Raw genomic sequence first — 24,536 nt, forward strand, 5'->3', positions numbered from 1 at the left:
TTGAAACAAAATGGACACAGCTGCAAAAGATGCTGTTTTACTATCAACTGTGTATCAACTGTGCCTTCTATGAATGTAAAAAAAAAAACAAAACAAAACAACAAACCACCAAACCCAAAAACAACAACACAGCAACAAAAAAAATCTGAAAAAACTCAGGATCACCAAGAAAAAAGTACAATCAGCAGACATCTCCACAGAAAATATTTATTTCAATTCCAATCTCCATTCCTCCATTGTTTTTTCATGTAATCTGTTAATCATTTTTTTTTCAGGGACAGGGTTTGAAACACCCCATCAAAACCAACCAAGAAGCCAGACAAAAAATCCTGCATCAGTCTGCCTTCTGCCTGTGGATAAACTACTCAGTTTGACTATTCAGGATGCTTTGTGTTTGAACATCTGGTTTTCATGGCTTTGAAACAATTTTTATCATCTCCCTTGTGCACTTCAGAGGTGTTTCTTCCTCTTGCTTATAAAATACTGCTGCAGGCCACCACACGCACATTGTCAGAACATCTGAACTCCAAGGAAGATGGTAATTTAACTTCCCAGTTTTTAAAGCCTTAGATTTAGTAGGTTTAGTAGGCACCCATTCTTCAAATATTGGTTCTCAGAGTGATATCCAAACCTGAGGTTACAACTGAAATGATATCCAGCAAGGATCTTGATGAAGCAGGTTTAAAAAACAACAAAGCAAACAAGCAACCAACAAAACAAACAAACAACAATGCAAAAATAATGGGGAACTGCTACTTTCAAAAGAATTTCAGAAGTAAATTTGCCTTTATTTAAAAAAGACAAATTGCTGTTAGAGAAGAAAACAAAATTATACTAAAAAAAAAAAAAGAAACCTTCAGTGTTTGTACTATTCTTACCAAACTATCACAGAAAGCTCGGAGACACTACAAAAAGACACATATGAAATGATTCTTAACGAACCAAGTGTCGGTTGCTAAAATATTTAAAACCATTAATAGGCTGGCAGGGTGAGAGAGGAAGACTATTGAGACAAGAACCTCTCGTTCTCTCATCTGATCCAAGCTACACTAAGGTTTTTGCCAACACTTGGATGTACACTTCTGATTAAGAATACATCCATATAATCTTGTTATTAACACCCTCCAGAGAGCATCGCATCACATCAACAGATTTTCTTCATGAGATTAGAGAGGAGACCAAATACATGCACAAGAAGCCTGGATAGAAATGAAGGACCAAGTGTTCTAGTGGTCTTTCCATGAGGATTCATAGTGTTGCTTCCTTAACTAGTGTATGGCAACAACAGCAGATGTTGTTTAATGTCATTTCTCAACTCCCAGCAATATAGGTATGAATATGCCTTAAAGCAAGTCTAGCATGAGTCATACTGAAGCCCAAAATTGAGAAGCAGATGGAACAGTTCACAGTTCACTGTCTGAATGAGAAAACATCAGAGATCTCTCCAAAGTATTTCATTGTTTTCTTTGTCTCATCCTCTTTACAGTTCTCTTAGACTGTAAATCAGGTATGAGGAATTGAGGATTTGGTTTTGACATGAATGATCTTCTCTCCTGGCTCCAGTTCACAGTCAGCACTGAATATGCAGCTATCTGCTATATATCGCAATTCTTTGACGGTATGACTTCTGGCTGTCTAAAATAGCAAAATTATCACTGTTACAGCCACTCCTTTTCTCCTTGACAAAGGATGATGCTGATTTTTTTTCTTCTGAACTAAATTACTTTGAGTATACATTTTGGCAGAGATACAGAAGAAGAAAATCCAGAGTTGTGAAGTCATAACAAAATGAGATGAAAACATTAACAATATCAACCAAGAAAACACCATTTCTGGATGTGCTCACCTAGATTTCGTACTGTATTCATTTGACATAATTTTAAAGCACAGATACAGTAGATGAAGCCTACAAGGATTAAAAATATATATACAGTTCTAATTATTTGAAAGAAATAAAAGACCACAAAGAATATTCTGATTTAGAAGCAGAGCCTGGAAAAAAACAGCAAAATTGCACTGTGGGGTCAAAAAATAACTGGCAAAATAGACTACAGAGGAGAAGACTTCAGATAATTAAGCTAAGAACTCATTTATACCCAAGTGTACATAGTTACATGTGCCAAGAATAAAATTAGGAGCTCCAAGCTTTGCAAAGTAATTTCTTCAATAGTTCATTAAAAACATAAATGTCAAATGCCCACCTTGCTACACCAATTTATCACTTACATGATGAAATTTGAGTGAGACAACGTGACTAACAATTTGAAACTTTTAACTAACAGGAAGCAGAAATGCATTACTGAATGAAGAAGAGATACAGTGAAGAGCAACAGCAACAGTCTGAAGGCCTGGACTAATAATAAACTAGAGAATATAAATACATCAATTTTGGCAAAAGCAAATGGGTGATGTAACTGTTGTCATAGATATTACAAGAAATGTTGACTTCAATATGATATGGATGAAGTTATGCCGGAAAATTTGGCCAACAATCAGTAAAAAGTGAGAATGAATACTTTCTGCTTTTCATAGTAAAAAATAAAGTTGCAGAGACTAGGGGATATCTGGTTGGCCACTGCACTAAAAGCAAACCAAAATCTTTTTTGCAAAAGGAGCAAAAATTCTTAATATTGCCATTGCTGATAACAAAAAAAGAATCCTGACCAGCAGAAAACTATTCCTATGGTCTCATGGCTATTATTCAAACATTTCAAATAATCAGAACTTTTTCTAGTGACTTAAATAGACTCTGATGTTCTCTCATAATTAAATGTACTTATGGCTAGCACCCAAAGCTCAGGAAAGTTCAGAGGACAAGGGACTGACCAAGGGGAAAAGAAAATTAGAAAGAAGAAGACAAGGCAGACCTGACAATAGCAACCTTGGGGCTTTTTTCCTTGAGGCAAATCTTAATGCTACATCTTTTTTCCAAACTCACAGAATGGCTGATGTCTATAGGGACCTCTGGAGGTCATCTTGTCCTCTCCTAAAGCAGGAACATCCAGGTTGCCCAGACCATGTCCAGGCAGGATCTGAAGATCTCCAAGGAGAAGACTCCATAGCCTTTCTGGGCAACATGTGCCAGTGCTCCATTGCCCACACAAATACAGAAGTGCTCCTTGATGCTCAGACAGAACCTACTACATTCCAGTTTGTGTCCATTGCCTCTTGTCCTTGCACCACTGAAAAAAAACTGGCTCCGTGCTCGTTGCACCCTCTGTTCAGGTATTAATATACATTGATGATCCTTGTGAGCCTTCTCTTCTCCAGCTGTCTCAGCCTCTCCACACAGGAGAGACACTCCAATCCTTTCATCATCTTGGTGACCCAACAGTTGAAGGAAAGAGAAACTGAGGAAAGCTGAGTCAAGGAAAAGGAAAAAGACCCTGGCCGAGCTGGGGAGAAAACACAGAACACAAGTGTAGCTCTTCCGTGTAGCTCTGACTAGAGTTGCAGGGATTTAAAATAATCCAAATACCTCATGAATCTTTCATGCTTTCTTATTCCTATGACAAAAGTAAAACAAACAAACAAATAAATAAATAAAATAAAAAAATCAAACAAGCTCTGAGACAAAGGAAAAGCTTTGCTTCAGCGGTAAATGGAAAGAAATCAGCTGATACTGAGGAAAAAAAACAAATTACAGTCACATAAAATACAGTGTCTTGTATTTTACTACTACAGTAGTATATGCTGAAGTACTGTTAACTTCAAGGTTGTTAAGAATCCAAAGTTTCTGTGAACTACATACAGATTGGAAAGATCAGGAAATGTATGTCACAAAATAAAAGGAGATAAAAGATGCATTCTCAAGCTTGATCTTTTTTAGTAGATAATGACTTCCCCCGCATCCCCCTTTCTCTTATTCAAGCACTGAAAGCAGTAACTGTTAATGTATCAAAAAGATATATGTCTGGCTTTTGCCATAAGAGTCTATCTGAAAGCAGTTCTGGAGGTTATTAAGGGAGGGGACTTCAATACTTTTTCTAAAGCTTCCTGTCTTAGAGAATACTGTTCTAAACACATCAAGAACTGTATTTGTGTCAGCCCAACAAAGTTCATGGCTTGGCTTTTCCTAAGAAAAGGTATAAGGACTAAATAAGCATATAAAGAAAAGAAAACACACTGCAGGAAATGCAGCTTCTTTTCAGCACCAATTAAAAAAGAGGGAGAGCAGAGTCACCCCCATCTGCAATTCAGTGCATCAGAGATACAGCCAGAACCTCAGAGTGCGGCTTAATCCCAAAGTTACCAATCAGAGTATCAAGAATAAGAAATAAACGAATTGCAAGTGGCATGCACTCGATGGAGATTTACCATATGCACTTAAAAGGCAAACTGTCCCCTCTCTTTGTTGCTACTTTGAAGGAGCATCGTCAGCCAGGCCCAACCAACCTCTCAGGAAGGCCCCATCTCACAGGGGCAGCTTTGCCTCAACACGTCACTGACTAGCACTGAGACACATAACACATCCTCTGCTCCAGTTCTTTTAGAGAGTTTAATAGAACTCCCAGGCATGGAGCTCGTACTTGACATGAGCAGAAACAGAAGCCTACAAGTGAATCTTCCACTGGAAAAAAAAAAAATAAAAATCACATCACAGGTCTTCAGACACCACAGGTCTTTCAGACACAGCTGAAAGCAAGAGCAGCCACAGACTACAAGCATTTCCAATTAAGTAAAATTTCCTCTTCAGTGAGATGAAGAGGTTTATTTTTTTTCCATATGCACCTATTTACCTGTCCTCTAGATTCAGTGTGAGACAAAGCTAAAAAAAAAAAAAAAAAAAAAAAACCAAGAAAAGAAAAAAGGAGCAATTTCAATCCTTAAAATAAGGAAATATATTTGCCAAAGAGTGAAAAGCAAAAGGGACCTGAGTTATTAATGAGAGCCAAGTTTGACAGTTAGATGACATCAGTAAGAAATGTAGAAATGTTACAATTATTAGTACCTATTCCATGTACAGCCATCGGTGTACCTGAACATGTTTATTAGTTAACACAGAAGAGAAGGATTTTGTTCAGAAAAAGACATTATGGTTTTAGTGAAATACCTATGATCAGAAAAGATGATTATACATGGACATGGAATAAATAGACCAGTATTAGGACATTAGGACTGGACACAAAACTGTGTCCAGTTTTGGGCCCCTCACTGCAAGAAAGATATTGAGGCCCTGGAGCGTGTTCAAAGAAGGGCAACGAAGCTGGTGAGGGGTCTGGAGCACAGGCCATATGAGGAGAGGCTGAAGGAGCTGGGAATGTTCAGCCTGGAGAAGAGGAGGCTCAGGGGAGACCTTATTGCTCTCTATAACTTCCTGAAGGGAGGTTGTAGTGAGCTGGGGGTCGGCCTCTTCTCTCGTGTCATTAGTGATAGGACCAGGGGGAATGGTTTCAAGCTACGCCAGGGGAAATTCAGGCTGGACATGAGGAAGTATTACTTTTCAGAAAGGGTGGTCAGGCACTGGAATGGACTGCCCAGGGAGGTGGTGGAATCACCGACCCTGGGGGTGTTCAAGGAAAGACTGGATGTTGCGTTGAGGGACATGGTTTAGTAGGAGCTATTGGGAATAGGTGAACGGTTGGACTGGGTGATCTTTTAGGTCTTTTCCAACCTTAGTGATTCTATGATTCTATGATTCTATGATTACACCAGCACTCCAGAAGCAGAATGGATTATCTTAAGAAATTAACCCAAGAGTGTTTCAGATCTATCAAACCTGCACAAGGACAGCTTTAAAAGGAGTCATACTAGGATGCAGCAAATAACAGGCTAGCTCTCAACACCTGCTGAGGCTACAGGCCCTCACCAAAGCACGCATCATCTCCCACATGGCAGGTGCAGCATTCACTAGCAGCGACTGCAGAGGAAGGTTTTTGTCTGCCTCCTCTGCCAGCCAGTCCAGCACAAACGTTTATTCAAGTAGGATAATCAGCAGAAAACAGTTGGAAGAAATAGAAATTCAGTTTATTAAACTGTGGAAACAGTGCCAGAAATTTAGAAGTATAATCACACCACTTAAGTCCAGCCATAGTGTTTAGATTTTACTTAATCCTGACATATTTTTGTAACTTATTTCAGATGAATCAGCCTTTTAAAAATGTTTATGTAAACTGTTCTTTGGATTTATATGCAAATACTACCCTTTGTAAGCCTAAAGTGCTGGAATATTTTATTACCACAGTTTACAAGTAGCGTAAGTATTTACCTTACAGATTATTCCTAGGTCTTTTGATGGTAAATAGCATCCAAAGTAAGGAAAGTGCTACCTTCTGGTACATTACTAAAATAAATAAGCTTGGGAATCGTGAAAGTCCCTCTGCTAAGATGCTGGCAAGAAGACTAATCCAAACAAGACTGGTTAGCTTGATTTCATTCTGATTATTTGCTTAGCATATACAGTAAGAACTGTATATAAGGTTCTGGCAGTTATCTGCATTATAAACGAGATACTTCAAAGACTACTGGTGTGTGTCAAAAGCCATTTTTATCTTCTGATGCTCCTGGTTGACTAAAACAGTACTCATGAGCCTGGAACTGAAGTGAAGTATCTGCTTATGAAATAAAGATTTCCTATTCTATTCTAAGAAAGGAGAAAGAGCTTTTTAATCTCCAGCCATGCTAGAAACATGCATCTACATATTCTCCAAGCTTATGTAAGATCAAAGAAAACTTTACTCCTATCCATCAGCTTGGACTGACCCAAAAGGTTAATAAAGCTATGGAAAAAATAGTTAGGGCCCAGGCCAGCCAGTTAGATCCCATCCCTAGCCTCACCTTTGAAAAGGAGCTTCAAATCTCAGCTTATTTTGCTTCAGACTTCCAACATATTTTCCACACCTTTTACTGCAGGCGAGAGTCACAGCTATTTTTTCACTGAAATACCTGTAATATTCATATTCTATTTTGGTGCAGCCAATAATCAGGTGCTCATACGGAAGGTGCCAGGTTTGCTTAGCTTCTATCTTATATTTGTCATGGAAAACTTCACAAACACTCCCTCTGAGTAAAACCTGTTCAATATGCATAACTATGTAAAGCCCCTTCAATGACACAGAGAATCATTATTTCATTAAATGCAGCACTGCAGCCTTAACACAACTCACACTGTTTTCAGTTATACATCCTATATAAGAACCTTAAAACAATATATTTGAAATGCAAACATACACGATAAGATATAACAAAAGAATATACCATATCTCAGTATAGTGTAATTCTATACAGCAGAGACGAGAGACAAAGCATTGCTTTCTTATGAACAAATTAACCCTTGTTACAATAGGTACTAAAAAAAAATATAGATTTAAGAAGTCAGGCATTTTAAAGAGTTAAGATAAATCTCTACATAATAAAAAAATAAATAAATAAAAAATCAACAACCCTCCCCCACAAAAACATAACAAGGTTTACATGGGGAGAGTTTTAGTTCATTCCCACGTATGTTTTTTAACTCTACTTTGTCCCTTGGTGGTGCAGAAGTAAATTAGCAACATGAGAAAAGTACTAATGAAAACAGAAGGGGTATAATAATTTCACAGCTAATTATTAATTAATTTGCTCAGGCTCTGCTGCAATAATCAGCTCTTGAACAGCTTCACTTATTCCCAATGAGCTGCTGCAATGTCTCTGTTTAAAATTCCAAGGGGGTCCTAGTTGCAGGTGGCTGAATAGTAATGACTGCAGAGGACTTAATTTTGGTCCTGCGTTCTATGCTTTCTGCAGTACTAGGCATGGCTAGGTCACTAATGGGAAGGTAGACATGATTTACTCCTGATTGTTAAGTTATATCTGTTTAAAGCTGAAACAAAAGAGATTCAGGTGATATATTGCTGTTCTTGTGTTGCTGTTAAATCATAAGAGGTTAAGACAAAACTGGTATTATTGACATTGGAAAAATCATCCAAGACAAGTGAATTTGCATAATGTACTATCAACCAAGGCTTTGGTGTTCTGATACAATCAATATACCCTGTTAAGAGATGGCAAGTTCTGCTAACATATTAAATAACAAATCATCTTTGAGAAATAGATGCTGTGAGAAATTACCTGAAGTTTTTTTACACGCTGCATCTCTTTCAGATGAAACTCCTAAAATATAGCACAAATAAGCAATTCAGTGTGCATTTGATCTCATTTGCCTCTCTCATTCCTTTCTGCATGCCCCACAGCTTATAACTTGCTCTAACATGTCTGATAAAAGGCTTTTCTTCTACACGCACACACAAGAAAAATTGAAAAAGATATTATTCTTCACATCTTTATATTAATACAGTGTTGTATCTTATTATATGTTATCTTTGGTATCAGAAATTGGCATAAGAACTGCCACTGACGTTGAGAGGACTGAGTAGAGAAACAGATACATGTTTAAAAAAAAATGAAAACATTTAGGAACAGGTGCAATGAGAACTCTAGGATAAAGAAGATTAGGTAGATTTTAATACCTAGCCCAGGTATGTCCAACCTACAGGCTACATGCAGCTGGGCAGTGCTCACCCTGCAGCTGCCCCCTGCCCTGCATGATCGTGGTGGCAGCTCTGCCTCTGCCCTGCTGAGCAGCCTGGCTTCATCCCTCAGCACCAACTGAAGGCTGCTGCATTATTAACCCCATCTGGGCTGAAACCTGGGCATGGAGTGCACTGCAGTGCCAGCTCAAGTCATGGCAAATAAACTTATGGATTTTGATGCGCTGGCTAAACATAGTTCTGTGAGCACCAAAAAACATGCAACTATGCATATTCATTTTCAGTCAACATAAATACATTACCAGTGAATTTCAAGTGGGATGTAAAGAGTTGCAAAAATTTGTGATCATGTCTCTTTACCAGACTTTTACAAGCCCCCTATTGTTAAAGAGAAATAACCCTCACTTTACAACCACACCTTATTTGTGTCACTACTTTTTGGTAGTACCTACATTTGCTAGGAGTTGGGAATTCAACACAGGCTTCTAGGAGACCATTACTGTTAGTGAGAACACTGGGTTGAGCAAGTTTTTCCTCTTCCCCAGATGAAGATTTGTGAGAGAGTTTGGATCTACCAGAGAAGGAGCTTGACTCTGCAGAATGACTTGAAGTATGAGTGAAGTGATGGGACTGAGCCTCTGCTGTCAGAACAGGTTATGCATTCTGTATTAAACAGTCCTTGGATTTAAGAGCAGGAAAAGTACTGATGCTCCCACACCAGTACTTAACCACAACACTACAGAGTCAAGCTCCATCCCGCTAGAGGAATTTAGCATTGTTTTGGGCAGTGTCCTTTCCCTCTCTGTGATGCTGAGTTCTCTCAGAATGGAGGATGTCAGGATGGAGATAGGTAGATCTACCCCAGCAGGTATCTCCTCAGATGCAGCTAAGGCACACTTTGCAGGGTTCCTCAGAAGTTTGCAGTCTTTGTGGGCACTTACCATCAGGAGAGGATATGGACTGTTGATATCAGTAGCAGAGAGATGTACATACCTGTAGCCCTAAACAAGGCACCCAAGCTCTAAGACTGGGGTTCGATGGGCAGTGCTTCACATTATATTTTTTGCTTGCATCTTGCTTGTTCAGTATACTGAGGGAAAGCAGAAGAATGAGCTGTGGGTTGTGGGTCACTGCCCCTTCCCACATACTGTCTAAACAATTCTATTTCACTGTCCCTGTAGGGTATTACGTCCTGTTCTGGAATCAGGTCCATAACATGAGAGCCATGCAATATATTTCCATAAAGGATTACAATAATCTGCAGAGGACACCTCCTCTTGGTAAGCTTAATTAAGAAATCAGGCCTCTGATGGATAGGAATTGGAATGCCCTGGGTTAATTGCAAAAATAAAATAAAAATCAGCACATGAATATAAAAGAAAAATAAATGTTTTAGTTCTATAAAATGAGCTTCTTGGCATGCATTACCTTCAGAAACAACTGAGAATGTGCAGTAAGACTCAGGACTGATCTTCAAGTAACCTCTGAGGAGAAGCATTACAAACATAACTAGTTTTAAAAAGCAGGAGTAAGAACCATAAAATTCTTGCAGAGCTTATTTACTATTTTATACCAAGATCTATGTATGTATAAAACATCATGAAAATTGCACCTAATTTACCACAGGTCATTTCTTGAATAAAAAGTAGGAAGAAAGGGAATAATAATATGCATCTGTTTTTATATTATTTTCATCATAGTAGGCAACCTACCTGTAATAAAAAAATGCAGCAACTCTGTTTTGTAATGCCATGTTTATAGTATTGAGTTATACGCAATATAATATGCATCAATGCCATATGGTGCATAAACAGTAAAATAAAGTGTATGAAACACAATGGCATTACAATTATTTAGTGCTATAAACACTATAAAGCATCAGAGAAGCTAGTGAAATTATGCTGAAAACTAAGCAGCTATGTATTTTCAAAGTTTTGGGAGAACTTTATCAAGAACTACTCAGAATTAAGTAGGTCCTACTTATAACAAGGGGTGAATCCTTCACTGGTAAAGCAGCTTATTGACTATATCCATGCAGATTCTTTCCATGAGCTGCTGCACTGCTCTCCAGTGCAAGCTTAGGAGCTACTGTCAAGCAGAAAGATTGTGCCAAATGGATTTTAAAATAATAATTAACACAGTACTAACATACTTTGCATTGCTTCCAGGGCTCTCCAAGAATTCCAAACAGATTAATCAGTCCTCAGTCAAGTTATTACAAGTTCACAAAACATGGTGTTATAGATATCCACTATGTGAAAGGATTGAAGATTTGACTTGGCCTTATCTGAACAGACATGTTTGGGTGCTTGTGATTTCTTTGCCTATAAAGCTAGGTGATGAAGTTCCTGACTCTCATCATCAGCTGGCCTCTTCCATTCCACAACCTGCTTTATCCTGTCAGCAGAATACTGCAACACTGGTTCTGTAACAGGGACCACTCAGACATCAGAAAATGGTATATGTTATGTTATGTTTTGTTTTGTTTTGTTTTTTTTCCAAGTAGCTGCTCCAAATGTGTAGGTATAAGTACAAATGCCTGCTCCCCTGGAAGAATTAAATAGAGGAAGAGGTGTAAAGAAAATATACTTTTTTGCAGTCTGTCCAATTTTCTTATGAGTTTACAAATAGATATTAAAACCTCTAGATATTTTGTGTCTAACAGGTGGAACACTCAGACCTGGTTGGTAGGAGGTAAGACCTGTCCAACCTGAACGTACAAAATCCAAAACTGCGACAGAACCCTAATAATCCCTGTTATGCGGGTAAGTTTCCTAATTTTGCTGCAAGCTGACTTCCATAAAAACTGCATTTTTTTCTCAAAATACTAAAATAAACTAAAATAAAACTAATGTTTTATTTCCTTGCCCATCTTTTGGGAACAGTGATTTAGTCTAGGATAAAATAAGTTTTACAAAATTTGTCACTTACTGTGGAGGTGTATCAAGATATAGAAGTATTTTTGTTCTTCCTTGCTGAAATACATTTGACTGATAAACCATGTCTTAATTAGAATCCTACTCAAGTCATGAGAGCACTGAAATACATATAAATGAAAATATTAACTATTCTGTAAGTTATTTAAATATTATTAGTTGTATCAGAGAAATATATTTGTAGACGTATCCTTAATTCACTGGAATTACATAGAAGAGGGTGTGGCCTATTGACTGAAATATTACAAAACTATAACGCATGCTTTTTTTTTATTTTTCCAATGAAATTACATGCATCATCTTAAAGGATGTGTGTGCATTTCCAGCTGGATTCCATTGCACAACATATTCTGTTACACAACAATCATAAAATAAGTTTCCTTTAAAAGACCCTTTTTTTTTTTTTTTTTTTTTCTCTTACGTGAAGGCATTCTGAACTTTTTTTTTTTCATAAATCTTTATTTACTTCAGACAATATACTTGTTCAGAGAAGCTCCAAAGACTTTTCTCAGATGTAACATGTAACACTATGTTACAATCCCAGACATTACCTAACTGAAATAAAAGAGAAAAAAAAGTGTTTTCCAGAATTTAAATAAACAGTGTTGTTACCAAGCAATGCTTTTATGTTTTCTTAAAAACATCACTTTGATGTTTGAAGCAGTCATAGTTTGCTAGGGCAGACAGAAGATATTTGAAAAACAAAGCACACAAACTGAGTTCACAGAAGAGCACAGCATGGCAAAGCAAAGGCCAAATTCTGTCTTCTTGGGCAAGTATTACAAAAGGCTGTAGCTACAAACAAGCAGGGAAGTAGACAACTGTCTTACTTTTTAAGCATTTAATATCATTCCAAATATGATGAGAACAAAGATTTTTGCATCCCATATTTGTTCAAATTCATCTGTGCTTCTAGAAGAAACCCTGAAAAACAAGACTTTAAATTGTATCAAGTATACAACATAAAACAAATGCTTACAAATCAAGTATTTGAATCCCTGCAAAATCAGGTTTACAGAAAGCACCTGATGTGATGATGAAGAGAGGTATTCATATAACAGAATAAGCTGTTGGAAAAGAAAAGCTATCAAATTTTTTGGATGGACATGTTGTACATGCTTTATAGTACAGATAGTAGTAAAACAAAGGGAATGATTGCAATGCCACATTTTAAACAACACTAAGACAAAAAGAAGAAGGAATAGAAATAGTTGTTCTCAACGTAATTACCGCGTCAGCAATTAGAAGGAAGTGATGAATGAATTCTGAAATATGTGACAGGTGCAGGACTTAACAATAAGCTTTGAGGAAAATCTGAAGGAAGTTTCTATGGGTCACACAATCATGCAATTATGAAAATATCCATCTTGCTGTGTTGAATAAGTGGTGAGAGCAGATCTGAATTTCATAAAAGACTGGCAGGCCTGCTGTCACCTAGCACCAGCACTGCTGCTGGCTTCATGATTCTCCAGACTGCAACCGGGATCTGCAAGCTCCAGACCCGGCAGTTGCTTGTAGATTGGAAGGAGAACAGAGGTCTCTAAATTGCTTCCTGGTTCTTATGTCAGTGTAATTGCTTTGCCTTGGTGGCAAGAATATGGCACTTAATGCAAACTGTACTGAGTCTAAATTAAAAGGCAAAGTGGAGAAGCAATGTAAAAGATTACTTCTGAATTAAAATCCTACTGTGCTGGTGTGAGATACTGTTGGCCTGAATAACTCTAATAGTAATTGCAAACAATTAAGATGAAGTGGAAGAATGGAACTGAAAGAAACCCTATAGGCAGGCTATTATCTTTCCTCAATGATCACAGATAACTTTTGTAGTGCTAACATAGTGTAGTGTACACTAACATTAGTGTAATGCTAAGTGCTAACGCTAACATAGTGTCCCCAAACCAGCTAACAGTTCAGTTCAGAAAATGTACGTGATCCAGCCTTCACTGAAGTCAATGGAATGGACAACTTTAACTGTAATCAACAGTACAATGTTAATTAAAATTATTTTTTAGTCATATTTGCAAAAGATGCAGTAACTTGCCACTCCAAGTCAACATATTTTCTTCAGTCTGCATAGATATTTTATATCATATGTGCAAAAGTACAATAACTATGCCATCAAAATTCAACCTTAGTGTACTATAAACAATACATACAAATGCCTTAACACTGAAAGAAATGCCACGGAGGTCAGCAAGTTCAAAAGTCAGACACGTATGCAACTATTGAGTACTGCTGCCACCTTCAGGAAGCATATGAGAAAAAACAAACAGAAATACTAATTAGAAAAGAGATGGTAAATAAATCAGAGATTTATGCTGATGCTTGCTAATCATTTTGTACTTCTGTGCCATTCATTTTCATAATGGCACATAAATGATCGTTTTATTTTTCTTAATTTCTAAAGAAATAAGTCCAATGTTAAGAGAATTAGTTAAGGCTATTCTCAGTCAGTGACATGTATATCCTTGAAGTTTCACCAAGAAAGATTTGTGGATCAGGAAACCATTTTATTGGTGTTTGGATTTTTATATTGTTATTGAAGATTAATTTGTTTCTGATTCACCGAGGCAATCAGTTTGCATTGCAGTGTGGATTTTATTGTCTGAATCTCTGTTCTAGTAGTCACTTTTACAGGCACACACACAGTATCTATTAATGCAACCTGCTTCATACAGATGGAAAAATCAGTATCTATATATTCACTATGTTACATTTTTAATCAATAACGTTTCTGGCTGTTATTGGATAGGATGGTTCTGAGCTGGTGCTTTATAATATTATGAGAGTCCTATTGATTTTCTATCTGTTTTCCACTGATAGAAATCAGGAATAGCAATGTAAGATCTTCAGTCTTTATGAAGTATTAGTATCACTGAAGTGTAATTACCAAATAGGTAATCCTTAAACTGACCCAATTTTATTTTTTGATTTGTGTAAGAGCTTATACAAGGTTTACATAGGCTTAGCTCTCACTAGTGAGATTCAAACTCATCTGATATAACTACACTAAAATCATGATAGTTCAATTCTTTTTTGTAATGGAACTGATGCAAATTCTGTGTAGACATGTTTTAACATATGTATTGCAAGTTCACTTGGAGCTATTAAATGATACAGCCTGCTATCCTCCCAGTGTTCCCTTATTACTTGTTTTAGAAGGAAACATCTAGCAATGGGTTAGAATTTCCCTAGAGAACACAGGGAGGGAAGAATAGATGGTTTCTGAAATAGAAAATTTCCTTTGGAGATTATTTAAATAGACTTTCCCATCAGCAGTAATATTTTAAGCCATTTCCTTCTTGATATTTTTGATTAGATTATGATCTAGTGAACTTTTAAAACATGCTCATTGTTCCTTTAAATTTGGGAAATTTCCATGAATAATGATGTGAGAGGACAATAAATGCCACACTGGTCATAGAAGGGTTGATGAAGTGTTTTCATCTTTTATATGGGGGCTCAAGAACTGCTTAAGGGATGTCAGAGTATTCAGAAAAGAGAGGTAGGCTTCTTGTCATACCTTCAGACACAGATTTCACACTTATTTCTCCATTTGTGACATCCAGGGATGTGAAAAGCTGAAGTGGGGATAACATGGCTCCACATGGCCTCAAATCTGCTTGGGAACTGACTAAAGAAAGCTGATTTTTTAAAAAAATCTTCTAGAATTTTTTTTTTTTTTTGTCAAGTACTGTTTCGTCCCAACTTTAAGTTCTTTAGTAATGCTTCTTTGAAAACCTTATCAGGCAAGCAAAAGCATGCAGTCAGATTTCAATATCTGAAATCTGGTTATGGTAAGTTATGGTAAGTTATTCCACCAAAAATTCAAAAACCAACCCCTTCAATTTGCTATAGCAAAAGTTGTACTTATGCAGTTGGTGAAAATCTTGGTTAAACGTTCCTAGAGACGCTAATGCATATGTATTAATTACATAAAATCTTTATCTCTACAGATCTTTATGTGCCATCCACAAATGGGTGGTGGTCTTGCCACAGAAGAATAGGGGAGGAAACACAGCAGAGCACACAAGAAAGAAAGAAGATAAATTATTTCCATATTTTAATGTCGCTAGCATTAAGATGAACTATTTCTACCATTAAGCTAACTGTAAAGAAGATTCCTTTGTTGTTCATGGTTTTCTCCTTTCTGAATGGCTGTGCTGGAGACACTGTAGGAATATTTTAGATTGACAGAAAGTTCATAGATCTTCAGAATCACAGAAACACTTAATATCCCCAGTGTAAAGGACCCAGAATAATCATCAAGTCCAACGCCTGACTCCACATAAGACCACCTAAAAATGAGACCATATGTCTAAGAGCACTGTACAGACACTTCTTGAACTCCGTCAAGCTCCACTTCCCTAGGGAGCCTGTTCCAGTGCCCAACCATGGTCTAGTGAAGAACCTTTTCCTAGCACCCAGACCTTTCCCTGACACTGCTGCATGCTGTTCCCTCAAATCCTGTTGCTGTTAGCAGAGAAGCAAGTGCTTATCTCTGCTCTCCTCATGAGGAGGTATAGGCTACTATAAGGTCTCCCACCAGTCTCCTCTTCTTTGGGCTGAACCAAGAAACCAGGGGACCTCCACCCTTCCTTATAAATCTTCCTCTCCAGACCCTTCACCATCTTCATAGCCCTCCTTTGGATGCTCTCTAATAGATCTACATTCTTTTGTACTGTGTGCCCAAAAGTGCACTAAATACTTAAGGTGTGGCCACACCAGTGGAGTGGTATTGAAATACTGGTATTGGAAAATTTGGAATAAACTATTTCCAAAGGTAATAATTCAAATTTTGGAATATGAGGAAATAATTTTATTAATCACAGAATCATACTTAGAATATTTAGAGTTGGAAGTAACCTTTAAAGGTCACCTGCTCAACTCCCCTGCAATGAACTGGGACATGCAAGCTAGATCAGGTTGCCCAGGGCCTGATCCAGCCTTGCCTTGAAAGCCTCCAGGGACAGAGCATCAACCACATCTCTGGGCAACCTCTTCCAATGCCTCACTACTGTCACTGTAAAAGACTTTTTCCTTATATCTAACCTAAATCTTTAAGCTTGAAGCCATCTCCCTGCTAAAGATTCCATCCCCTTCTTTCCTGTAGCTCCTCTGTAGGTATTGAAAGGCTGCTTTCCAGATCAGATCACCTCCTATCCTTCTCTTCTCCAGGCACAACAACCCCAGGTCTCTCAGCCTGTCCTCAAAGGAGAGGTGTTCTATCCCTTCAGTCATTTTTCTGGCCCTCTTCTGGACGCACTTCAACAGGCTTACATCTCTCCTGTACTGTGGACTCCACATCTGTAGCAATCAAATTACTCACATCCCTGTTGTATTTCAAATTTTGAAACTCAGATTATATGCTACATCTTTGAAGAACTGATGCATTTGCTTGTTCCTCTAAGTTTCTAAGATCATTGAAATTAGCAGTCTGATGTTCTAAAGAACCTGGAAATCTGAAGAAAACTTGTTTGTATTGCATATCTTCCTGAGCTTCCTGAGGAGGGTTCTTCCTGTTTGTACTGCTGGGAGAGAACATCTATAGTATATTTATGCATTGAGAAAGATTACTTGGCTATCAGAGGCAGTGGAATCTCACCACTGTGAAATCTACATGAGTAATTTTAGTGATTTCAATGTCTCATGTGGCTGATATTCATTCATGTAAATATAATGCACTTTAGAATAACATTTCTCACTCTGGAGCATCACCCTCCAAAGGTATCTGTGTGCATGCCCGCTAATGATCATGTCAAATGGCACCTGATATCTGCCAGCTCTGCTCAGGAAGAAAGGTTTCTGTTGTGGCTAAAAGCAGCTGGATGAAACACGAAGGGGATGTGCATAGAAAGGAACAAAAGGGTTCTGGAAGCATCACTGGTAGAATGAGAACAACTTCCTATAATGCCACTACAGCTGCAGTATGTTGTTTTGTAAGATAGTAAAGGCATGCTAAAATAGAATGTCTTTCAGTAAGGACTAGGAATCCAAAATATTTCAGTATCACATCAAAATGCCTTTGCTCTTTTCTGCTTTGCATTTATTTGTAGGACAAAATCATGGTATGCGCCCATTTTGAAGTTGTCTTACTTCAGTCTGGTTATGAACCCAGGCCTCTATCCCATGGTAAAAGTTGCTCAGACAGCTGATGGAAACCCTATCTCTGGAGACACCCAAGGTCAGGCAGGACCAGGCTTTGACCAACCTGATGTAGCCATAGGTGTCCCTGTTCCAGGGGAACTGGATTAGTTGACCTTTAAGAGTCCTTTCTGTTGGAAATATCCAAATAATTTATCAGGATGGTATCTCTGATAAAGCAGATTTTATTTGCAATTGCAATGACAGGTGTCCTACAAGCAGGAGCACCCACAGAAAACAGTGTTACATCTTTTATTCCCTATTACCCAACGCTTATCTCTTACTCCTATGGTTCCCCATTGGTTGAGTTCTGGTTCTTGTTTGAGCATAACTAAATGTTCTGATACTGGCTAAACACAAATTTTTACTAGCTAAGCATAAGTCACTACTTATTTAACTTTTAACATTTGCTCACTCAATACTTGGTCATTATTTCTGGACATCTGCTTGTCCTTGGATAGAGATAAGTTTGGAAGGAGGCTAGAGGGGAGTATCTTGATGCCTGCCTGCTGCATTTCAACCTACCCACAGAGTGAGGCAATCCAGCCTCGTGTGGAGGCCTTGCCCGTTTTGATGTTTGTTAAGTCTGTTTTCCTTTTGCTGAGGGTCTCTTATCCAAACAGAACTGCCTTACAATATGCTTTCTAGTCCACAATACTATACCTACACTATTTGCAACATTTAAAAACTATTGCAGTTTTGCAAGCAAGAATTAATCACATAATTCAGCAATTGTATTTCTAAAATATGCTACTAGCATGTACATTATTTTTACCTTTTCACATCGGCTATTTCTAAGGACAAGTTACGAAACACAAATACACTGTCCTCTATTTCTCCAATTCCATTCCCCCATTTTAATGATGCAGAAACAACATTCCATTCCTACATTTTCAACTCAAATGATTGCATGACTCTAAGCTGCACAACACAGGGCTGGAGCTGCCGGGGACTGCCAGAGGTGAGCCCTTACACACCCAGCTAAGGACAAGGCAGCAAAGCGAGCCATGTCTCAGTGCTTCACCCACTTTACTGGCACACAAACGCATCCTACCTACTCAATCGTTGGGTTTTCCCTTGCAGTTTCGTGGGTGGTGGGTGCTTTGTCACAGTATTGGAATAGTGTGTGTAGGGGGAGGAATAAAGGTCGATGTGCATAAAGGGACGCTGTCCCTTTACATTGTTTGGCCAACAACATGGAAGCCACGCCATGCAGGGCAGCTCGCACAGCTAAAGGAGGCCGTGTCGTGCCGGGACCGCTGCCCTTCTGCCCGCCCGCCCCGTGGTCGGCGAGCGAAGGGAGAAGGCGGCCAGAGGCCCGAGCTCTTAACCAGCCAGGACCTGGACGCAGCCACAGCCAACGCAACGACCGCACCAGCAGGGTGCGGGCTGGGCCCTGCGAGACTCTCGCGATGTTGCTAGGGGCCCTGCGAGACTCGGCAGCGGGCGCCGCCGGTTGCTACGGGCCGCGACTGGGGGAGACGTGCGGCCGCCGCGAAGGGAGGTCATCGCCGCCCCGAGGTGACTGTGCGGGGCTCTGGGCTCCGTGCGCGGCGGGGCGGGGAGGCGGCCGGTTCCGGCCCGGGGATGGCCCTGCCCTCGTGGCGGGGCCTGGCGGGGCCGCTCGGATCTAGGGGCTGCGCGGGACTGGTGGTGCGGGAGGGGACTGTGTTCTGTTTAGTTAGTCTGTTTAGTGCGGGGGGAACCTGGTGAGCTGTGTGCTCTTCTCCCGACGCTTTGAAAAAGAAAAAGCTGTTTGTATACGTGTCATGAGAAATCTGGTTGCTCCTAAACCTGATGAGCAGTTGAGGTGACTGACGATAAGAAATGGGAGAGGTGGGGGTTCTAACACATCCGTGTTCCTGTGGGCTGGAATCGGTGGTTCGTCGCTAAGCGTCCGTGTGCAGTGTCTTGCTCAGACAAGGGCTTCTGTGAGCTTCCCCTTCGCGTGGATAAACCCAGGCTGCAGCAGGGCACTTCTTCCATCATCCCACAGACTTCTTGGTTGTGGAGTGATTTCACTGCGACAAATTTGAACTTTCCTAACGTGCACAAACTGGGTTTGGTGTGTTTTAGCTAGGAAGTGATAATCCAGATTTTGCAAGTGTGCCTGCTGAATAACCCAAACCGCACACTGCTACAAGTGAATGTTAAGATAAGCAAGTTAGTGCTTATGTAAGTCACATTATACATTTCAAAGGGAGGAAGAGACAAAACTGCAGTATTTCCATAATCTGTCTCCATGAATAATGTGAATGGTGCTTTGCAGGGGTTGCTAGCTGGTATTCAAACACAACACTTCTAAAAATGACTCCTGGCTCAAAATATTGATGGAGTTTTGGATGTTTGTTTTTGTTTTTCTTTTCCAGGGGTTTAGGATGATGTTAGGGTCAAAATACAAGATTTGTGAGAGTGGTTGGCACAGACCTAAAGTGAATTGACTGATTAAATGCCAAGAGACTGTGATTTTTGAGGCAGAGAGACTGCAAACCAGGGAGTTACAAGAATATCACGAAGGATTAGAATTATTATTGTTGTTTTTTAATTTATTTTAATACTTTTTCTGGTAGGATGGTTACATTGATGTTGAATTATGTTTGATCAAAATAAAATGTTTATCAGCTGTACTACTTGCCACAGAGAACTTCAAACTCAGCTACCTTGTACCTTTATTAAAGGGTAACTTCTCAAATTGGAACTAGATAATTGATTTTTTTTTTTTTTCAAGTTTCATGAAGTGATTTATTACACTGTCACTTCTAAGTGTGCATATAGTTTACTCACAGGTGTTTGGAGTGTGTTTTGATTGACATTTTTTTTCCTAAAGTTCTCTAAATCATTCTTCCTCAAATAGATTGGAAGTATATAAAGTAGAACTAGCATTAGGGATTTGAAACGTTCCTTGGCATATGAAGAAGTTTAAGCTGTGCATGATTTTAAGCTTATTAAATAGTGAAATAGAAATTGAGGGGTTTTGTTTGGTTGGCAACTCTCAAAAATTGAACTAGAATGCTGTCTTGTTTACTTAACATGTATTTCCCACTTCTGCTGCTCTTTGTTTTTCGCAGTAGCTGTAGTGTTGAAATGGCAGGACTCTGTCAGGTCACTCTGCTGTTGATACCATGGCAAAATAAAACATTTATGACAATTTCACCTGATTGTTGTTACTTGCAAAAGCTTCCAGCACCTTCCACGACAGGCACAGCTCTAGCTCTGAGTGGAGGGATACAAAAATCATAACTGGGCAGCAACAGTACTTGAGTAGAAGGTGAGAGACGTCTAGGGGTTTCTCATCAAGATAGTCTTATGCGAAACTTTTTTTTCTTTTCTTTTGTAGTTATGGGATGGTTCTCATGCAGTTACAAACAAAAGCAAAATGCTCAGAATTTTCTTTATGCATTGAGAACGTTGCACTAAGATAACAGAAAACCCATTAAAACTGATTTGGTTATATTGATTCCAGTTTGTTGGAAGATAGGCATTATCAAACACTTCCTGTTTGTAGTCAGGAGTTTTTATAGCATGATCTCATGCTTTTGATAACAGGCACAGAAATTGAGGGTTTTTGTTGCATCTTAAGGTAAGAATAAAAAAAGAAACAATGAAATCACTTTTTTCTTAATTTACTTCTTACAGATGTCTCAGTTTACAAATGAAGATGAAGCTCTGTTACAGTCCATGCTTAGACAATTGCTGCAAAGTGTGAAGGAAAAAATCACTGGGGCTCCGTCAGTGGAATGTGCAGAAGAGATTCTCTTGCATTTGGAGGAAACTGATGAAAATTTTCACAAGTAAAAATATTTTTGCTATTTTTAACATTCAGGAGGAGGTAAAATACGTTGAACATGGTATTCATGGAAAATGTTCACAGTTTGTATCAATGCGTGAATGAACATGTATGCATTTTTTTATAGAGAGACTCCTGTCAGTAATCAGATCTCAGGAGCTGTTAATTTAGAGAATACAATGAATTCTGACATTTTTTCACTCTTGGCGATACTTTATTTTTACGTTTGCATTTTGTAAATTTCTCACAAACAGCTCCTCAGTTACTGCTTAATGCACTTGCACTAATATGGTACTAAACAAATACAAACAGAAGTTCAAAGAAGTCCTAGCTGAAGACTATCAGGATGTTTTTGACACTTGGAAGGCAATATAATTTTGTTTATCAGAATAAAGTAAAATTTTACAAAGCTATCTGACTTCTATATTTGTTTGTTTTGTGTGGCTTAGTTTACTGAACCTTTATATATCTTATCAGTAAGTTGTTCCGTAAGCTTACATTTTGCATAAGATGGAAATACGTCACATTTTTTGTTAAGTCAAATGTGAACTTCCATGGTAGTTCCATGAACTTCCATTTCTAACATGTTTGCTTTTCAACTGTGGAGGATTTTTAGGATGTGTCTATGACAAGTTAAGGGAATATCGAGCTAAAATGATCTTGAAGACGTTTTAATATGGACCAGAGTTTTGTGACTTGATTTCTCTTGAGAAAGCTGACTACCTGGTATTTAACCCCTCAGAAATGGAACTGTGTAGAATTTGCTAAAATTTGTGTAGTTTTAGCTTTGTGTTGTGAGTGGTAGAAGTTGTGCAAAAGTAAATAACTCAAATAGTGAGATTTTTGCATAAACTCTTGTTCTGTCATTTTCACACTTTCATCCATTTGTATCTTTCCAAGATACTAAATGCATTAGAATAGATTTTTAGTTCATTTCACATTTGTTTTACAAGTTGTATCAGTTCCTTTAATTTGTTAGAAGTCTGTAAGATTTTGAGCACCAAACCTGAGACAAACCTGAGTGTAAAAACCTTGTTATAGATACATCAAAATTAAAAATGTGCTTTGTAAGCAGCATGCTTTCATTTAGAGGACATGTACAGTTAAATGAAGAATGTGACATTAATTTGGTCAATATTTTTTTCTGAAAAGCTACTAGAAGAATTATGAGGGTAAAGGGGGTAATTCTGTAACTGGTGAGAGTAAAAGAATAGTGTTCCAATTCTGAACACTGAAACTATATCCATTATTATTTCTGGTATGGTAAAACACTGGGATACAAACAGATCCTTCATTTTCATGAGGTAGGTTTTAACGTAGAAGCAATGTGCAGGAAGTCAAATGATTCTCTCAAATGCTCTCTTCAGTGAGAACATTACTTTCTGATGCTGCAGTATTTCTGGAGGTGTTGGAGTCTTTACACATTCATGAGCCACAGTTGTATGGTTGGGTTTTCAGAAATGTTCAAGGCTGTATGGAGCTTTATGACCAGAACCATTAGGAAACTTCCTCCTTGACACTTAAACCATCCATCCGGACTGCTGGCTCTCTATTAGCAGCATGTACTTTTTCCCTTGTTCAGATCTGCATTCTCATCAGTATTACTTCTGTCTCATAGTGATTGTGTGTCAGCATTTTTACCAGGTTTTGAGTCCTCGCTTTCGACTTTTCCACTGTGATGTGGAAAAGAGAGACAGAGGGTCCTCAGAAAACAAATAAAAAATAAACCTGAATCAATTTGAAGTTTAAATGCAGTAATAGAAATGAAGAACTTTGGTTTGGTAGATTTTTATTGTATAAATAGCTGGTACAGTTCTGATACATATAAAATTTAAATCTTGGCGTTTTCTTTACAGTTTTTTTTTTTTTGTTTGTTTTGTTTTTTTTTCTCCATGCTGGAACTTCCATTGTAAGAGTAGCCAGATCAGTGCGACTTACTTCTGCATGTGAAGAAGTATTTTTGAGATGTCTGAAACACTTGTTAGAAAATGTTTTTAAGGTGCAAAATGTAATACTAGGATTTCAAGAAGGCATAAACTCAGTGATTGTTGTGTATGTCAGAGTAAAGCTGTCACTACAAAAGTGTATACCATGGAAATGTTATTTAAAAAAAAAAAAAAAAAAAAAAGGTTTTATGAAATCTTTCATTAAGTGGAGAATTTGGCAATTTCATTATTGCAGAAGTGAAAAGCTAGCCTAGAAGGAAGGAGAATGTAAATAAATGTGTTTACATCTTTCTTGAAATGAATTTCCATTATTTTCCCTTAGAACAAAAGTAAGATAGGAAGGGAAATAAACAGGAAAAAAAATAGAGCTGTTACACCTGATAGAACTTGAGGTAGGCAATTCAATGATAAAGTACGTATCATAATACAAGATAAAATTTTCTGTGCTTTTTTTTTTTGTATCTTCAGTATAATGTGATTTTTTAATATATCCAAAAAAGCAAGAGCTGCTAATCTGTAAGAGTTGCTTTTATTTACACTTTATAGCTATGCCTCTGTGCTTACGTGATAAAGTGGTTGGAGAATTGCAGCTTGATAATCTTTAAGGTCCTTTCCAGCCTAAGCCATTCTATGATGTGATTCTATGATTTCTGTTTGAATTTTTCTTACTGTGAATTTATTGTAACTAACACAAAGTAGTTGCATTCGATAAAATCAAAGTAAGACAGTGATATATTAATGATTATCAAAGTAATGTGTTTTGGGTTGTTTTTGTTTTTTTTTTTTTTTTTTTTTTTTTTTTTTTTGCAGTTTTAAGTTTGAGATTTCTTGATACTTTGTTTTTCTCTACAAAACCTTAACAATTTGATACTGTTCCTTCCTAGATTATGTTGAATATTGAAGAAAATCAGTCTTTATTGTATTTTCACAGTTGAGGTTTATTTCTCTGTAAATCCTTACCTTAAAGTAAGATACCTATGCGGAAAGATGTTAATGCAACATCAAAAATGTTTGAGAATGATCACAAAGTAATGCTGCATTTCAATTTTGGATGTTTGTTTCAGCTATGAATTTGTGAAATACCTTAGGCAATATATAAATAATACTCTGGGCTCTGTGATTGAAGAAGAATCAGAAAAATGTACTTCTCAAAATCAGAGTGAAGTTTCTGGCTATGATACGCTTGTCCAACATGTTACTAAGAAGACGCGTGAATCAAAACAGTGAGTATATACATGTAATTTACATTTTTATT

General features: G+C 37.9%; 1 protein-coding gene across 1 annotated transcript in view; it reads left to right on the forward strand.

Moving 5' to 3' along the window:
* Window positions 1-21,184: 21,184 nt before the first annotated feature.
* The window catches only part of TBC1D32 (TBC1 domain family member 32), a gene marked incomplete at both ends in the record, with an annotated part of 76,964 nt that continues 73,612 nt past the window's right edge, over window positions 21,185-24,536 (forward strand). Inside the window, 2 exons of the mRNA XM_079549991.1 lie at window positions 21,185-21,339; window positions 24,346-24,504. Of these exons, the coding sequence (XP_079406117.1) occupies window positions 21,185-21,339; window positions 24,346-24,504 (314 nt within the window). The remainder of the gene's footprint in view (window positions 21,340-24,345; window positions 24,505-24,536) is intronic.

This window comes from Tetrao urogallus (assembly GCF_951394365.1).
Source record: "Tetrao urogallus genome assembly, chromosome: 2".
Taxonomy (NCBI): Eukaryota; Metazoa; Chordata; class Aves; order Galliformes; family Phasianidae; genus Tetrao; species Tetrao urogallus.